This window comes from Meles meles, chromosome 16 (assembly GCF_922984935.1).
Source record: "Meles meles chromosome 16, mMelMel3.1 paternal haplotype, whole genome shotgun sequence".
Classification (NCBI taxonomy): domain Eukaryota; kingdom Metazoa; phylum Chordata; class Mammalia; order Carnivora; family Mustelidae; genus Meles; species Meles meles.
The window spans coordinates 38,165,979-38,184,075 of record NC_060081.1 but is presented as its reverse complement, the minus strand read 5'-3'; the positions used below and the strand labels follow the sequence as shown (position 1 = coordinate 38,184,075).

At 39.3% G+C, this 18,097-nt stretch overlaps 1 protein-coding gene across 1 annotated transcript in view; it reads left to right on the top strand.

Moving 5' to 3' along the window:
- Positions 1-18,097, top strand: part of CFAP61 (cilia and flagella associated protein 61) — a 290,455-nt gene that overhangs the window by 63,380 nt on the left and 208,978 nt on the right. Inside the window, exon 9 of the mRNA XM_045980366.1 lies at positions 16,164-16,255. Within this exon, the coding sequence (XP_045836322.1) occupies positions 16,164-16,255 (92 nt within the window). The remainder of the gene's footprint in view (positions 1-16,163; positions 16,256-18,097) is intronic.

Below are 18,097 nucleotides of genomic sequence, written 5' to 3'. Positions count from 1 at the left end.
GGGCTCTAAATAGTAAAGAAATTTAATAATTTTTTATTCTGCCTTTGTTTCCCACATCGCAGACATATATATATACACACACGTATACATATGTATGTATGCCAGACATATATTTGTACACGTGCATACTACTAAAAATTATGAAATAAAACAAAGTTTATTTAACACTTCATGAAGTGGATCATCTTCTTTCGGAGAACTATAAAATGGGGCAGTAGCTTTTATAGAATAAAGAATAAGGAAAAAGAAAAACAAAGTATATCTGATGGGTTGGGATGGACCACACAGCCTTGTTTGGGGTAAGAAAACCCAGAGTTGGTTTGGCTTTTGAGGATTGACTGACTGGATATACTTCCTTTTTGGTCAAGTGGAACACTTTAGGGACAAGAAGGTTATATAAGTTTCAGTTTGCTGAGGGGGCACCCCAGGCAGGAGTGTATATATATATATATATATATATATGTATATATACACACACACACAATATTCTATGTTATATATAATTATTATAATTATTAAGTTATAAATCGCTTATATTTATATTTACTTGGTTTTTCAGTTTCTATTTATATATGTCTAACTCCATGTGAGAAAGACTTCCTTTTTTTACTGAGTACTGATTTCAATCTTGAAATAGTTTAGAGAAAAGAGAAACATAAACAAATCACAAAGCAAACTATGAAAAAAATTATTTTTCATAGGCGTGAGAAAATATTCAGCTTCCCTAAAACTGAAATGTGCATAAAAATCCGAGATCTTTTTCTCCCCCTTTTTTGCATACTAAGTTATAAGTATGTGTTATAATTAAGATACTTCCTCCTGGGCAAGGAGCTTGTCAACTAGCACTTCAGATTTCTGGCAGATAGAAAGCTTGGCTGATAGAATACTCTGGAATACAGTGTAGAAGTGGTTTCTGGGGGCACCTGGGTGGCTCAGTGGGTTAAGCCTCTGCCTTCCGCTCAGGTCATGATCTCAGGGTCCTTGGATCGAGTCCTGCATCGGGCTCTCTGCTCAGCGGGGAGCTTGCTTCCCCCTGTCTCTCTCTGCCTGCCTCTCTGCCTACTTGTGATCTCTCTCCCTCTCTCTCTCTCTCTGTCAAATAAATAAATAAAATCTTAAAAAAAAAAAAAAGTAATGGTGTCTGTTCTTTGACTTCAGCTGTAGAAAGTCTGAGGAAAGAATCCTCACTCTATAAAGAGATACACATTCAGGACTATTCGCTAAGCTTAATCAGAATACTAAAAATGGACAAACAAATATCCAAATAAATAAGCAAATAAGTTTGTAAAACCCCAAATCTCCCACAGGAGAGGGATGGTTAAACTTGTGGGTAGCCATGGGAAGGCTGTACAGCAGCCTTTTAAAAGGTTACAAGAGTGAAGGGAAATGATATCATCTCATGTGAAAAAAATCAATGCAAAATGAATTGAAATCTGAATAAAACTGCCTAAGAAACACATGCTATGAAGAGCCCTGGGAGAGAATGAATTCAAATGACAAAATTAACTGAGTCACAGAAATAAGGGCAATGCTTTTATTTCCTCCATTTTTTAAAATGTGAAAACAATCTTAAATTTACATAAAAGTTGCCCATACTTTTTTTTCTTCTAAACCATCTGAAAATAAGATGCTGATGTCCTGCTGAGTCATTTGTGAATACTTCAGTGTGTTTTTCCTACAGAGGGACAGTCTCCTTTACAGCCCCAAACATCCATCAAGATCAAAGAATTAACTTGAACACGTTACTCCCAACTAATCGACAGTCCACAAACCTTATTCAAGTTCCCGCATTTGTCCCAATAATATCCTTCTTGGCAGAAAGATCCAGTCCAGAATGACAAACTACACTGAGTTGCTCTGTTATCTTTCATTCTGAAACTGTTCCTCTGAGTTGCCTCTAATATGATGCCCTAAATACTTTTGGAGATGAATAGGCCCCTGCTTCTGTAGATTGTACTTGAATCTGTGTGTGTCTGCTGTCTTCTCTCGATGAGATTCAAGTTGTGCACACCTGGGAAGACTATCATAGAAGCGACTGGGTTCTCACTGCTGCCATATCTGGTATGACACACTTTTGGTCTGTCCCGTTACTAATGGTGTGTGGTCTATTTGATCACTTGATTGAAGTGACTCTTGTAGGTAAAGAATTAGATTGTTTTAGCTTTTTCTAGCTTGTACAGAGACCTATAATAATTTCACCATTCCTGATCTCTATTTTGATTCTGCCCTAATTCACATTTGGAATTAGCAGCTTTTGCTGATGCTATTTTAGCCCTCTCATGGAATTTCAGCTTTGCTCTGCCCAGCACCCCAGCACAGGCACTTGCTGCTGCTACAGATGTCTCCTGGGGTAGATAATGCTCTTGGTGTCCCAGTGAGTCCGTCCCTCTGTGAAGCATCTGTGTCTAGCCTCCAATACTGGCTGCTGTGCGGTCCATTGCAGGGAAATCGTTCTTGACTCTGCTTGTAGCCAAGATAGACTTCACCCTGTTGGGCACTACTGTCACCTCTAACTAGGGCAATTGAAATCTACATGGACCCAGCTTCCCCGTGCCCACTCTGGAGCTTGACCTATGATGTCTTCTCTACTGTAGCTGGTTATAGCTCCCGCTTCTCCTCTTTCCTGTTTTACCCTCTCTTTAAAAAAAAAAAAAAAAAAAAAAAAAAAAGATTATATTTTTTTATTTTTTTCAAAGAGCTAGCTCTTAGATTTACCTACTAAGTCTTTGGCTTTCTTTTTGAATTTATTAATATTGGTTTTTATTCCTATGACCTCCTTTCTCTTAATTTCTTTGGATTGGTTTTGGTGTTCCTATTCTAGTTGCTTGATTAATTAATGAATTTTCTCATTTGATGTAAAAAGCATTTGTTGTGAAGAAAACTTTTCTTCTACCAACTCAAGTTTGGGTGCAAATTCACAGACAATAGACAGGTTAACAGGAAAAAAGTTTAGTGTGCATGCAGAAATGCTCTGTAGTGGTGAACAACTCACCGAATAGCCAGAGGTAAAGACGTATGTATCAATTTAACAATGGGGGGAGGGTTAGAGTTTCAATAGGAAGGTATAGAAGGTTCACTTGGCTTTTTAATGTTAATGGGATTGTGCCATTGAACTTGGCCATGGATGGAATCATACTGGAACATGTAGACTGTGTAGTTGAGGTCAGTGAAAGTGTCATCAATGGTGACAGTATCCACTTTGCCAGAGTTAAAAGGAGCTCTGGTGGGGTGTCTGGGTGGCGCAGTCAGTTAAGTGACCAACTATTGGTTCCAGCTCAGGTTGTGATCTCAGGGTCCTGAGATTAAGCCCTGTGTCAGGCTCTGCACTCAATGCAGAGTCTGGTTCATATTCTCGCTCCCTCTCCCTTTGTCCCTCCCGCTCATGCTCTCTCTCTCACAAATAAGATCTTTAAAAGGAAAAAAAAAAAAAAAGGAGCACTGGTAACTAGGCACTCAGTGTGACTGAGAACTCAGTTTTCTCTGACCTTCACCATTGTGTCTTAGAGTGCTGCTGGCACTGCAGAAGAAATGCAGCTCTCTGTTGACTTGGAGAGAGCAGAGAGTCTGCTTTGCCAGAATGTTATAAGAAAGTTTAAATTAGACCTTTAAGTGTTTCTTGAGGCTAGAATGCCAAGCCAAGAACTTACTGCTAGATTTTACTGTAGTACCTATAGGTTTGAGTGAGTTCCTTTCTTCTCAAAATCCCCTGAAAGATCCTTCCTTTCTCACCTGTAATGCTGGGAAACTTGTAAGCCAGTGGCAGATACCAAGAGGGCTTTATAATTATTAGATCCATAAAATCAACCTTATTTCCTTAAAACTATCTAGTTGTATTTGATTCTATACATGTCATTCTTTAACTATGATGTTCCAATCAAGCCTTGATCATATAACAAGTGTTTCCAGTTATGTCCTATTTAAAAAGAAAACAGATTTTTATTGAACCTATGGAAATAACTATATTGCCATGAAAATTAGGATATTCAACGAGAGTTTCCAAATTCTGGAGGTATGAGGCAGGGAGAAAAAAAATAAGTGTTTTCAAAAGTATGATCTACTACATTGTTGAAAGTTAATGATACCTTAAGAGCAAAAAGAAAGTAGTTCCTAAAGGCCGGAGCAATATTTAAAAGATATGATGTAAAATCCTTCATCAGTTCATTTTGCACCAGATAATTAATTTTTGTTCTCCTTGATCTGATCTTGGGCTAGCAATTTCATGAACCCATCAGCTTGCCTACTACAAATCCTTCAGGCCAATGACATGCTCTCAATGTTAGTCAGTGCTACCAGAAGCCTATACTCCAGAGTGCCTTGCATAGTCCCTTTTCCATGGGTCTTTGAGACAGTTGCTCAGGTTGAAGACAAGCATCCTGGATTGTAGTTGATTGTAAGAGCTTCCAGGGAAGCATCAAGACAACCAATAACTCTCTGCGGATGGCGAAGACTTAACTATCTGTGGCTAAACATCTCATGAGAGTTCATTATGAAATTAGCATAACTGGCAGGAAACTTTTGTTGTTTCTCTGGACTGCTGCATTTGAGAATAATAAACTGGAATGTTGATAACATTATAGTATTGTTGTGTCTAATATGAGGCAAAGCAGTACCAGGACATAAGGACAGTGAGGACGTTGATAAATTTCTAGGAGCTTCATATAATCCCAGAAATATTTATGTTAATAACATTTACCCACACAAATATAACCTAATGAAAGTTAGACATCTCTTCTTATTTGACAGCACTTTTTACTATTATGCTATTCAATGTATCTAATTAATTTTTGATATCTCTCACTTTACAAGGAAAAGAACAAATCTCTTGAGATTTTCCAGGAACCCTCTGGGAAGTCAGTTAAGGATCAAGATTTTACTTAGGATTCGATTTTGGGAAGGCATAATGCCAAAAGTTGTCAAATATCTTAAAAGGTTTGAACTCCTGATTTTATAGGATCACAGGTTGCTGTGAAAACATACTGAATTACTGTGAAAACATACTGAATTACTGTGATACCTTGGGTCAGTTGGTTAAATGTCGACATTGTGCTCAGGTCCTAAACCCACAGTCCTGGGAGTGAGCCCTAAGTCGGACTCCCTCCTCAATGGGAAATCTGTTTCTCCCTCTCCCTGCAACCTCCGGTTTGTGTTCTCTCTTGCTCTCTCTCAAATAAATAAATAAGATCTTTAAAAAATACTTAATTACCTATTTAAGCGAAGTAACCACAAATAACTCAAAAGAAACTACAAGAGGTAACATAATTATAACAAACAAACAAATAAACAAACTTGCCTTAAGACATTTTAAAACCAGTTTATCTGTGGGGCACCTGGCTGGCTCAGTCTGTGGAGCATGAATCTCTTGATCTTGGGTTGTGAGTTTAGGTCCCATGTTGGGTGTAGGGATTATCCAAAAAAATAAAATCTTTAAAAAAATTTTAAAAACCCAGTTTAGGGGCGCCTGGGTGGCTCAGTGGGTTAAGCCTCTGCCTTCGGCTCGGGTCATGATCTCAGGGTCCTGGGATCGGGCTCTCTGCTCAGTGGGGAGCCTGCTTCCTCCTCTCTCTCTGCCTGCTCTCTGCCTACTTGTGATCTCTCTATCTCTCTCTGTCAAATAAATATTAAAAAACAAAAACAAAACCCAGTTTATCTGATTTCTCACATAAGCTTCCAAGTCAGCTCAAGAATAATAATTTTAAAGATTTTTTAAAACAATTTATTTGGCAGAGAGAAAAAACACAAGCAGGGGGAGTGGCAGGCAGAGGCAGAGGGAGAGGGAGAAGCATGCTCCTCACTGAGCCGGGAGCCTGATGTGATACAGGGCTCCATCCCAGGACCCTGGGATCATGACCTGAGCCTAAGGCAGACACTTAGCTGATTCAGCCACTCAGGCACCCCCAAAATAATAATTTGAGATCTTGAATGAGATTGCTTTGAACTTATAGATCAGTGTGTGTGTGGGGGGGGATTTGACATCTTTACAATGTAGTAAGATAACTAATCTATGAACATAGTACATTCCTCAATTTATTTCTGTCCCCTTTTCACAATGTTTTATACTTTCTGCAACATATGCTTTTCACATCTGTTGTTAGATTCATTCCTAGGTATTTAATATTTTCGCACTTTTGGAAATTTTATCTTTAAAATTTTTTGTTTTCAAATTGTTTATTGGTATTACATAGAAATGCAGTTTGTTTTGGATATTGACTTTATATCCATTAATCTTTCTACACTGATTTGTTAATTCTGTGAATTTATCTGCAGATTCTTTAGGATTTTTTTTTTTTTTTGGATAATATAAATTTTTAGTTCTTATTTTCCAATCCTTATTCTTTTTATTTCTTTTTCAGGCACTGATTAGTACCTTAAATAGAAATGGTGTTAGCAGGCATCCTTTTGTTGTTCTTGATATGAAATGGAAGGTTCTGAACATATTACCATTAAGGATGACTTTGTGAATACTCATTATCAGATTAATAAAGTTTCTGTATTTATGGTTTGCTAAGAAATTTATCAAGAATGGTTGCTGTTGTTTTTTTAATGGAATTGAATTCTATAAAATACTTTTTCTGTATTTTCTGAGTTGATCATATGATTCTTTATTCTGTTAATGAGGTAAATTACATTGATTAATTTTTTACGTTAACTATTTTGTTAGTAATAGACTCCTTATTCTTTTTACGAAGTGCTGGATTCTTTGCTAATGTTTTATCGAAGATTTTTGCAGCTATGTTTCATGAGTGAGGGTGGTCTGTAACTTTCAGTTCATGAGATGTCCTTGCCAGACTTTGAAAATGAGGCTCTTTTGACCTCATAAAACAATTTGAGGAGTATTCTTCCTTCTTCTATTTTTGGAAGTTTATGCAAGGCTAGAGGTATTTATTCTTTAAATGTTTTGTAGGATTTGCCAGGGAAGCTGTCTAAACCTGGTGGGCTTTGGGGGGGAAGGTTTTTTTATTGCGGTTTCAATTTTTTGAATTGTTGTAGAACTTCTTTGTCTGTTTGGTAGTTTGTAATTTTTTTATCAGAACTTGTACATTTCTTTTACATTTTCAAATACAGTAGGATAACATTGAAGCCATTCTTCATTTTTTTTCCTATTACACTTTTACTATTCATAAGCTCTGTAGTGACACTGCCTTTTTCAAAATTGCTGACCTTGATTATGTGTACTCTCCTGTCTCAAACAGTCTTGCTAGTGGTTTGTCAGTTTTATTAGTCTTTCCAAAGAAAATTATTAGCTTGTTTGGTCCTCCCTATATTGTGTTTGTTACTTATTTTATTTCTGCTCTTTCTTCGTTTCCTCCTTTTTATTTTTGGTCTTATTTTGATGTTTCTTTTCCTCTCTCTTAAGATGGAGCCTTAACTCATTGAGTTTCAGGGTTTTTTTCCTTTGCTTTTTTCTTTTCTTATATGAGTGTTTAAATTATAAACATTCTTCTCTGCTTGGATTTAGCTGCAGCTCACAAGCTATGTACTATATTCATTATCAATATTTTTGAAATTTCACTTTATTTTACTCTCTGGCCAAGTTGTTTAAGACAAATATTAATTCTCAAACATGGGGATATCTTTTATCTTTTTATTTAGTTTTATTGTGGTAAGAACACTTAACATGAGAACTGCCTTCTTAAGTTTAAGTACACCATACAGTTTTGTTAACTACAGGCACAGTATTGTTCAGCAGATGTCTAACACGTATTCATTTTGTAGAACTGAAACTTTATACCTGTTGGATAGCAGCTCCCCATGATCCCCGTCTCCCAGCTCCTAGCTACCACCATTCTGTTCTGTGCTTCTATGAGTGACTATTGTAGATACCTCCTATAAGTACAGTCACATAGTATTTGTCCTTGTGTGACTGCCTTATTTCATTTAGGAAAATGTGTTCTAGGTTTATCCGTATTGTTACATATTACAGGATTTCCTTCTTTTTCAAGGTTGAATAATATTCCAGGGTGTGTGTGTTTGTGTGTATGTGTGTGTGTGTGTGTGTGTATGCAGCTTTTCTTTATCTATTTGAGATGTTCCAGTTATCTTTTTATTACTGTGTGTTAGCTTACTGCATTGAAGTCAGAGAACCTAACCTGTGTGATTTTAATCCTTTAAACTTTGTCGAACATGTGGTCAAGTTTTGAAAACGTTCCTTGAGTCCATGAAAAGAGTATATATCCTACAGTTGTTAGGTGCAGGGTTTTTTATAAATTAGTCACATGTGATAATGAAGTCCAATATTTTATCCTTATTGACGGCATCACTTATTTGATCAATTAATGAGAGATGTGTTAAAATCTCCTGCTTTGATTGTGGATGTACTGATTTTTACTCATAGCCTATTATTTTTCATTATATATTTTGAATCTGTGTTATAGGCATATAATTTTTAAATCATTATATCTTCTTTGGACTTTAAAAAAATCAGTTATGAAGTATCCTCTTCATCTTTAGTGATTTTTTTTGCCTTAAAGTCTAATTTTTCTGATTTTAATATGGCCGTACCTACTTTCTTTGATTCATATTTGCATACCTTATCTTTTTCCATTCTTTTATTTTCATTCTTCCTATTTCCTTATATCTTAGGTGTATAAACAGCATAGAGTTTAATTGTTGTTTTTAATCCAGAGTGACAACTGCTGTCTTTTAATTAGAATATTTAATTAGAACATTCATATTTAATGTCCTTATGGGTTTATATCTACCACTTTACTTTATAGATGTCTCCTATTTTTTATGTTTCATTACTGGCATTATTTATTTGTGTCTTTTCCTTTATTAATCTCACTAGTGTCAATTTAATCAGTATTTTTAAAGAACCAGACTTAGGATTTGCTTGATTTTCTCTGTTATCTTTTGTGATTGCATCAGTAATCCATTACCACAATAGTGCTACCAACAAACAGCCACAAAACCACAGTGGCCTGCCACAATAAGCATGTTTAGCTGATAAAGCTGGGTTCAGTTAGGCAGCTCTCCTGATCTTAGCTGGGTCTTCTCACATGTCTTGGGGTCGGTTGCCTTTTGGCTGATTTCGGCTGGCCTTGACTCTGCTCCATGTGCCTCTCATCCTTTTAGTAGGCTAGATTAGGCATGTTCTTATGGTGACCACAAAGGTGCAGGAGACCAAATAAAAACACACATGGCCTCTTGAGGTCTAGGCTTTGAACTAACACTCTTGAGGTCTAGGCTTTTATTTATCTAAAAGGAGGTCACATGGCTGAGCCCAGAATCAAAAGGATAAGATACTACATAGCAAAGGGCTACATCCAGGGAGCGTGAAAAATCAGCATCATCAATTCAACTCTCATTCACACAAAAAAAGGGATAATGCTGATGATTTTTATCATGGCCTTTCTCCTGTCTAATTGGAGACACAAACTCCAATTTAGCCTGGAGAAGGCTAAAACCTATAGTCTCATCTCAAGACAAGTGATATGGGAATCACCAGGGCACGAAGCTCAATTTGATCATACTGTATAGCTTGGAGTCTGCACTGCAGACCAGTGGGGAGGAGTTTCCTTGAACAACAAGAAAAAATCCCCCTTTATCCTCCTTTCATGCAGCCTGCCTAGTGTTTTCCTTTGTATCATTGTGAACTTTATCATCAGCCTCTTGCTGTTCATTCCGCCACTCAGTAAATACTGAGTACTTCCCATATACCAGATTTTAGGAGTCTAGTCTAGTACTGGTGAGTCTAGTACTGTCTAATGGCAGGATAAATAAGCAAGACAAATTAATTTACAATAAGAGAAGTGTTTTGAAGGCTAGAAAATTGTGGTGGGACCAGAGCAGAATTATATGTAAGTCATCTTGAGAGCATCAACTTTGAATTCACAGGAAAAAAAGCTTTTGAATCAAAACTTCCAAAACAAATTGGGTCTTTCTAGGTGAATAAGCAGAAAGATTTTCCTAACAGAGGGAACAAAATGTGCAAAATAAGGAGGTATTAGAAACCATCGCTTATTAAGGGAAAGTACAAGTTCAGGGTTGCTAGAGCATGAAGTGAGGGATTGACAAGAGATGAAGCAGGACAGGAGATTAAGGTGATGTAATCAAGATTTCGTGCCTTGCAAAATAGTTTAGATTAATCTATTCCCAACATAATGGATGGAGTTCTATTGGGAATCTCTAATTAGAAAGGGAGGCATGATCAACTTCTAGTTCACGGGAAGACTTTCCAATGGCCACTACAGTGTCCAGGAAAGAGGTGAGGAGGAACTGAATCAAAAAAAGAGATTATGGAGGAATCTGAGAGATATTTTGGAGAATTAATGGAATTTCATGTTTTACTGCATATGGAGAAAAGGAGGTTTATGGAAAAGGGAAAAATCAAGGATGACTGCAAAATGCAGGTGGATGGTAGAACCATTTTGCAAAGTGGGAATAATAAGAGTGAATGAATTATATGGGGAGATGCTGTGTATTTGGATGAGTTGAGTTTTATCTTCCTAATAAGTATTTGAATGGGTACACAGCACTCCTTCAGGGACAGGTGCCTTTTGAGGTAGAGTGAAACATTACCTCTCAAAAGTTGTCCACATTCTAATCTCTGGAACCTATAAATATTACCTTAGTTCTGGAAAAAGGGTATTTGTTGGTGTGATAAAGGATCTCTAGATGAGATTATCCTGGGTTATCAGGGACCCTACATGCCATCAAAAATGTCCTTATGAGAGAGAGACAGAGGGAGGTAACACAGACAGGAGGAGACTGTGACCACTAAGAGGTTGGAGTGATGGCCATCTGGCAAGGAATGCTGGCAGTCACCATAAGCTGGAAGAGACAGAAACAGCCTCTCTCCTAGAGCTTCTGGAAGGAGTGTGTCCCTGCCAACACCTTGATTGCTGCTCAGGGTTACTGATTTTGGACTCTGGCTTCCTGAATCATGAGAGAATACACTTGTATCATTAAGCCACCAAGTGAGTGGTAATTTGTGACAGCAGCCCCAGCAAAGTAACACAATTGCAAAGAAGACCACAGAGCCAGAGAAAAACCAAGGAAGGAAAACATACCAAGAAATAAGGATGTCTTCACTCTTCAGCAGAACTCCTAGTAAGAGTTGCCTGCTCATTATTTCCATTCTCTTTTATTGTCTCAAGGCTTCTTCTTAGCCTTCAGGTCTCAAACTAAATGTTTGGAAAGACTTTGACCAATCAATCTAAAGCAGATCCTGGGATACTTTCTTTTTTCTTTTTCTTTCTTTTTTTTTTTTTTTTAAGATTTTTATTTATTTATTTGACAGACAGAGATCACAAGTTGGCAGAGAGTCAGGCAGAGAGAGAGAGGGGAAGCAGACTCCCTGCTGAGCAGGGAGCCTGATGTGAGGCTCAATCCCAGGACCCGGAGATCATGACCTGAGCTGAAGGCAGAGGCTTAACCCACTGAATCACACAGGTGCCCCAGATCCTGGGATATTTTCTATATGCCATCTATCATAACTTAGTATTTTCTTGTTCATTTACTCACTTGCTTTAGGTGGTGTAAGATCGTCTTGTTCGTTGCTGAAATCCCTAGAATGTTAATGTCTAACAGATGGTAGGTGTGAAATATAAATTTTTAAATGAATGAATGAATAAACGAGCACTCACTGTGCTTTGTTCATATGTCTGCTTTAGCACCTTTCACACTGTGAGATAGGGGTGTGTGTGTGTGTGTGTGTGTGTGTGTGTGTACTCTGATCACTTGTGAGCATAGAATAAGAGGGGCTACATCTTATTCATTATTTACTTTTGAGTATCTCAGAGTGCTTGCTGCTCATTGTTCTCCATTGAAGTTTAGTTGAATGAATGATTTAACTTGAACCTCTCGTCTTTCCCCTTCTTAAAGTTGCATGACTTAAATTCATTCAGCAGGCTTTTTTGAAATCATCCATGATATGCTAATAATGTACAAGAATGGCTACTTTGTAGTATTTTGGAGATAGACATTTTTACTTTTATAATTGGACATTTTAAAAATCCTGATTGCATTAGTAACACATGAAACTGTCCTCCTTTAAAAAATTAAAATAAGGTCGTAAAAGTTGAGTTCCCATTGAACCACGTCTAAGCCTGATTCTTCCTCTCCCCCCCAGAAATAGCCATTGTAATAACTTTAGTATGTGTCTACCCAGACCAGTTGTTTATACTTTTATGTAAAGTCCATGTATTCATAGAAAAAATGCTACCATTTTGTGATAGTGGTTTTTGTTGTTGTTGTTAGTATAATGGTGCCTTTGGGAATATGTGATGTTTTGAAATTTACTTCTTAACTCTTTGAGATTTAGTAATGTTGGCACCCTGAGCTCTAGGACACTCCTTTTACCTTCCGGGCAGTGTTCCACCACGTGGAATGTGTCACACTTGTCCTTAGATGGACATGAATGTTCTTTCTGTCATTTTGTTATTGTAAGAACTGCTGCAGTAAACAGCCCAGTGCATGTCTCCTTGGACCCCTTGCAAGGTTTCCCCAGGCTCTGTTCCTGGAGTTGTTCTTGCTGGGCTTGGAAATACTCACATGTCACCATGGTTGGGACAAACCAGTGGTCTTCCTCCAGACCTTTTCACAGCTCTCTCACAGTATCTTTTCACATACTCAGTGTCAGCATTTTAAGCTTCTGCCTGTATGATAGGTCTGAAAGGAGATACCGTTTTAATTTTATTTCTCTGAGTATTATTGAGGACGAACACTTTTATATGTTTATTGGTCGTTTACATTTCCTGGATATTCATGGCCTTTGCCTAATGGGTTATTTCTCCTTTCTGTAATTAGATTGTTAGTCTATTTTCTGTGTTGCCAATATTTTCTCCATGTATCTAATTTTTTTTAAATTTCTTTTTAGGGCACTTTTGACAGAATTTTTAGGTTTTGATGTGGTTGAGTAGTTTTGGTAACTAATTAGAATTAAAATAAAAACAAAAAAAGTCTGGCACACACACAAGTAAATAAATAAAAAATATTTTGCTTTTATGACTTCTGCCCTTTTTCAGATGGATTTTTAAGGAAAAATTTCTTCACCCTCAAGATCATAGAGGTAGTATCCTATAATTTCAACGTTAAAAAAAACTTTAGGCTGTTAACGTATTTGCAAGCGGTTTTTGTGTATTATATGAAACAGGGGCCCAAATTAACTTTATCCCATATGGTGAGCCAGCACTATTTATTTATTTGTATGATTTATTTTTTTCTCCCCCAATTCAAAATGCCACCTTTAACATATATCAATAATTTTATAATTGTCTGGCTTTTTTCTGGATTCCGTTCCATTTTATTACTTGAATAATCCACAATTTTAGTAACTATGGCTTTATGTCTTAATATTCATTAGGAAATTTGGCTCACTCTTTGTTCTTATTTCTTAAAATTCTGTTATTGACTATTTCTTAAAATGTCTTAAAAACTATTCCTCCATATTTATGCTTTTAGAATCACTTTATTTCATTTCACAAAAAAAATCTTGTTGGGAGTTTTGATCTATATTTAAAAAAATGTTAAACCCCACCAGATTGTTTACTATTATTTATTCCTAAAACCATCAAAATGTATTCGTTAGCTTTTCCTGTGTATTGCCGCAATCAGATAGAGCAGGGCAGACCCAGGTCTTGTGGGACCTGGAGTAGATACAATCTGAGAGCCCTCTTTAAGAAAACAAATGAAAAATTATCAATGCAATCATAGGTGCTGTGTCTTGGGAGGGGCCTGTACTGGGGAGTGGGGGAGGTACCTGAATCTCTAGCATTATTAGCATCATAGTAAACCCATGCCATGTAAGCAATCTCAAAAACAGGGAAAGTCCTAGCAAATGGTGCCTCTACCCCAACTCATTCGTAACTTCTAATCTATATAGGTAGTGTAAGGAATAAAATAACAATTAAATTTGCAGCCTCAGTCATGTTTTCAGTTGTGTGTTATATAATACCAGTGCCTTGACTTTTCCCTGGGATAGCACCTCACGTTTGAGGATCTCAGCACACACTATGAACATTAACTAATTAAACCTCACAAAACCCTAGAGACATGAGAAAGAGAGATACAGCATCACCTCGCCCAGTTCTGAAATGCAGCCGCCTCTGGGGACAAGCATGGCAGCTGCTTACTAATAAACTGCAATAAACCCATGACCGTTTAGCCAAGACAATTAGCTGTTGCAGTTGGTAATTGTCTCATGGACATTAGACTGTCAAACAGTGACGTCAGCAGGATTATCCGTTCATTACCAATCAAATCCATTTCTTAAGGTCTCTTACTTTTTTAGTTAAGTTTGTCCTAATTATAAAAGAAATATATGCACAGAGAAGGTCTAGTGTTTTTCTTTTAGTTGTTTTTTTTTTGGATAGTTCTTTAAATTTAAGACAAAATGGAAAATCTATGTTAAAAAAATAAAGTAGAACTTAAGAGTAGGGAGTTATTGACAGTTTTGTTTTTTTTTTTTTTAATTCAAAAAGTTTGCTGTTGAGCAAAACACATCAATGATGGCAGGAGACAGAAGAGCACCTGCCTTTAAATGGTATATTGGCTGGACAGAGAGATGGGGGAAACATCTGGGTGCTGGGAATGCTTTAGGTATTTATTTGAGTGATCGATACATGGGAGTAAATATATGTAGAAGTCCATGCATTTTTATTGAATACATGTTATATCAACAGAGTAAATTAACATTGAAAGCACATGGCTATTCTCATCATGAGGACATCAGAAACCCCATATAGACTTTCTGAAAAGTTTTGCAGGGAGCAGGACATATTCAGGAACTAAGACACAATACATTCCCTCAAGCATGTTTCTTCAGGAGAGGAATTCTAGGTCCTTTGCTCCTCTCACCAGACATTTTCTCCCCTTGCCAAAAGAGCTACCCATTTCCCAGGGAAGTGATTCTCTCTCCTTGTACCTTCAGCATTATGGACCTCTTCATCTATGCCCTTTCCATGTCCCTGGCCGTCCAGTTTTTTTCTTACAATTTCATTCTGTTTCACTTGGCTCCATCTTTGCCAGAAGCAGGCATAGGGCATGCATAATCTGTGAACTTGGGGTGGAGAGATATCTGCAGGAGTCTTTGCCCTGTCTGGCACAGTGGGAGAAGAAGAAGCCCAAAGGATAGGCCAGCTCTGGCCTCTCCATAGCATCTGCTCCACAGCAGACGAGCCAATAGATCCAGTCCTGTGTTCCAGCTCTGCCAACTTCTGACCGCTGATGGGTTTGCAGGGGCCTGAACACCAGAGAAAAGAAGACAGAGGGGCAGGCCTATGCTGGCAGTGTGCAGGGGCAGCCCCTGGGCAAGAGCATCCTCGTGTGGGGGCAGCTGTGAACAGTTGTCACCGCTGAGAATCCTCCAGCAGAGCAGGGCAACCAGAAGGAAGAGGTGGGAGAGAGGAGGGAGAGGGAACAGGGAAGCAAAGAGAGACTGATAAGATAGAAGGGAGGGGGTAGAAAGACAGGAAGAAAAATAAGAAGGCCCAGAAGGACAAGAATGCAAAAGGAGAAAGGAGGATAAGGAGGAGGGGGAGAAAGAGCTTTGTGGACCAAAGGGGGAAAGTTTTGTTTCTACTGTAATTTTTACTGAAAGTTAAAGATGTGAACACTATCCTGATTATTGACTTTCCAGAACATAGTAAAACAGTAATGCTCAGCTCCAGTTCCTCTTGCTTAGAAAGTAGAGAAGTAAAAAGAGCAGTCACTGTCAGATTGCTTGCTAGAATATTTTCAAACGAAGGAAAAGCAGCCCTTGTGCTAACCGAGCTTCAGTGTCCAGAGAGCACTGACATCGCTAATTGTGGTCTTTCCCACCTTTGGTCTTTAAATCATTTCAAAGTCTGTGGCCCAGAAAGTTGCTAATCAGTTGTTTGTAGACTTTAAAGGGGACTCCTATGAAAGGAGCACTGGCTCAGGAGCTGCAGAGGGTGAGGGCCCCCCTGTGGGCCAAGCCAGGCCCCAGACCATGACTGGCATCATGTTTCCCCCATAACTCTATAGGGATGGGTACCAGTTTATCTCCGTCACATGCCTAAGGGCCCTAACAGGTCAGAATTAGGGTGCGCTCCCCACCTTGTGTTACTGCCCTCTGTTCTGTAGTTCTTCAGATATGCCCTAGGTGAGAAACACACCAATTTACCATGCTGTCTTCTGTGTCCTGTGGCTCTGCAGATGTTTATCATCTATTTTCTGTCCTTATGCCATTCTCTCTCTCAAAGATGCTGAGCTCGGTACTAGCAACCACAGTTCCCCGGAAATAGTTGAGGAGCCATGGGAACCTGTTTCTCCACAGGCCATGGAAGGCACTCAGGTAACAGAGGTCACTCACCCATACCTGGGGCCCTGGGGCAGGCGTGGGGGCTGCTTGTGTTGTGGGGGGCTGGCTCACGACTGAGTTCTGATGTCTGCAGTGGACAGGGCCTCACTAGTCCTCAGACCGGGGAGACAGCAGGCTCGGAGGGTGTTTATAACAGAGAGGGTGGCCTGGGGAGTGTGTTTATAACAGACAGATCAGAGCTGCATCGCTGGCTTCAAGAATATGGGTCAGAACGGAATTTCATCCCTTCTCCTCCTTCTTTCTCACCCATTCCTGATTCCAGGAGGCTGAGGCAGATAAAACTGCTCATTTAAAGCCAGGTAGACAATCCAGACCTACTGAAGAGCCTTACATGCTGCCCGAATACTCACACAAGGATGTATTTCCCTATTTTCCTTCCTGCCTGATCGGGCTTGGAAGCTAGCAAGATGCCCTCCACAGCTTCCTGGAGAGCCGCTGGCTCCACTTGTCTCTGCCTGGCCTCAGCAGGAGCCCCACCACCACCTGCACCTTCCTGTTGCCAGGACTCTGCAGGTGCTGCTACTGCCCTCACCGAAAGAAGGGGTAAACCCACAGCAACAGGGGCCACAGTCAGCCGTGTAATAGATTATGTAGGATTTGGCAGACGAGCCAATAAATCCAGTCCTGTGTTCCAGCTCTGCCAACTTCTGACCGCTGATGGGTTTGCAGTAATATGAATGCCCACATCTGCTGGGCTCTGGGTGCTCACATGCTCCTGCAGAACCTCAGAGCATGTCTTTTGTGTCCTTAGGAACAAGGCCTCATGCAGACAGGAAAACAGGCTCACCTCCAGGCTAATATTGTTGGCCTGGTCCTATATCTGTGTGTGGCCAGAATCCCAAGATGTGTTTCTCTACACACCTCCTTCAGCTTCTGGTCTGCCTGACTTCTCCACCCAGCTGGGCCCAGAGCCCCTCCCTGAGCCCAGGATCGGGGGCAAGGGGGCAGGTGCTGAGCCATTGCTTCTGGACTCTAACCTTGGACAAAACAGTGTTCTTCCTTGCCCATAAACTCATGCAAATAAAATCTTGGGGAAAAGAGGATGGAGGGAAGACCTTTATCTCAACACTAGTCCACCTGGCTTGTCCTCCCAGATTTCCACACTGTCTCTATGAAAAATGTATTCTTACACCCCAAACCACAAAAGGTTCCAACCTGTAGCTGGTTGGCTATTATATTTCAAGTGCTGATTTAGTCTGTGCATGGAGACTGGGCATGCACAATGGCCAGGCACTCTGCTGTGTCAGAGGATACTCATGAGACCAAAACACAACCCCAGCCTTCAAGAGGTAGTGATTTGCTATGGGAGAGGAGAGCCTAATTCAGTATGTGGAAAGGAGGATGGGAAGCATCCCAGAGAAGGGGACTTTTTAAAGAAGGTTGTATGACATGGATTAAGTTGAGGGAAATGAAGCTGATGAATGAAGTTAATGAAAAAGAAAAACTTAGTGCTCAGGGCTTCTGCTTTCAGCAAAGACAGAGTAACAGAGACTAGATTTATTCTCCTGCTGGAAAAACCAAAAAGTGGCCAAAATGTAAGAGATAGCAGTTTTTAAGACACTGCTTATCAGGTAACCAAGTAGAATGATGGGAAAGATGGGAAACAAGCCAGGCAAGTCCTCCAATTGCCCTGGCTTCCTGCCTTGAGAGAGCTTCAGACCACGGCATGGGGCAGGAGAACCCAGTGGGAACCCAGTGGACTCCCTGAATTGAGGAGGCAGATCTGTATGTCTGTGGAGACTAGAGCTGGTAAGGTCTACGGGACAGATTATCAGAGAGGAGAGAGAGCTGCACAGAGAGAGGTGTGAGACATCA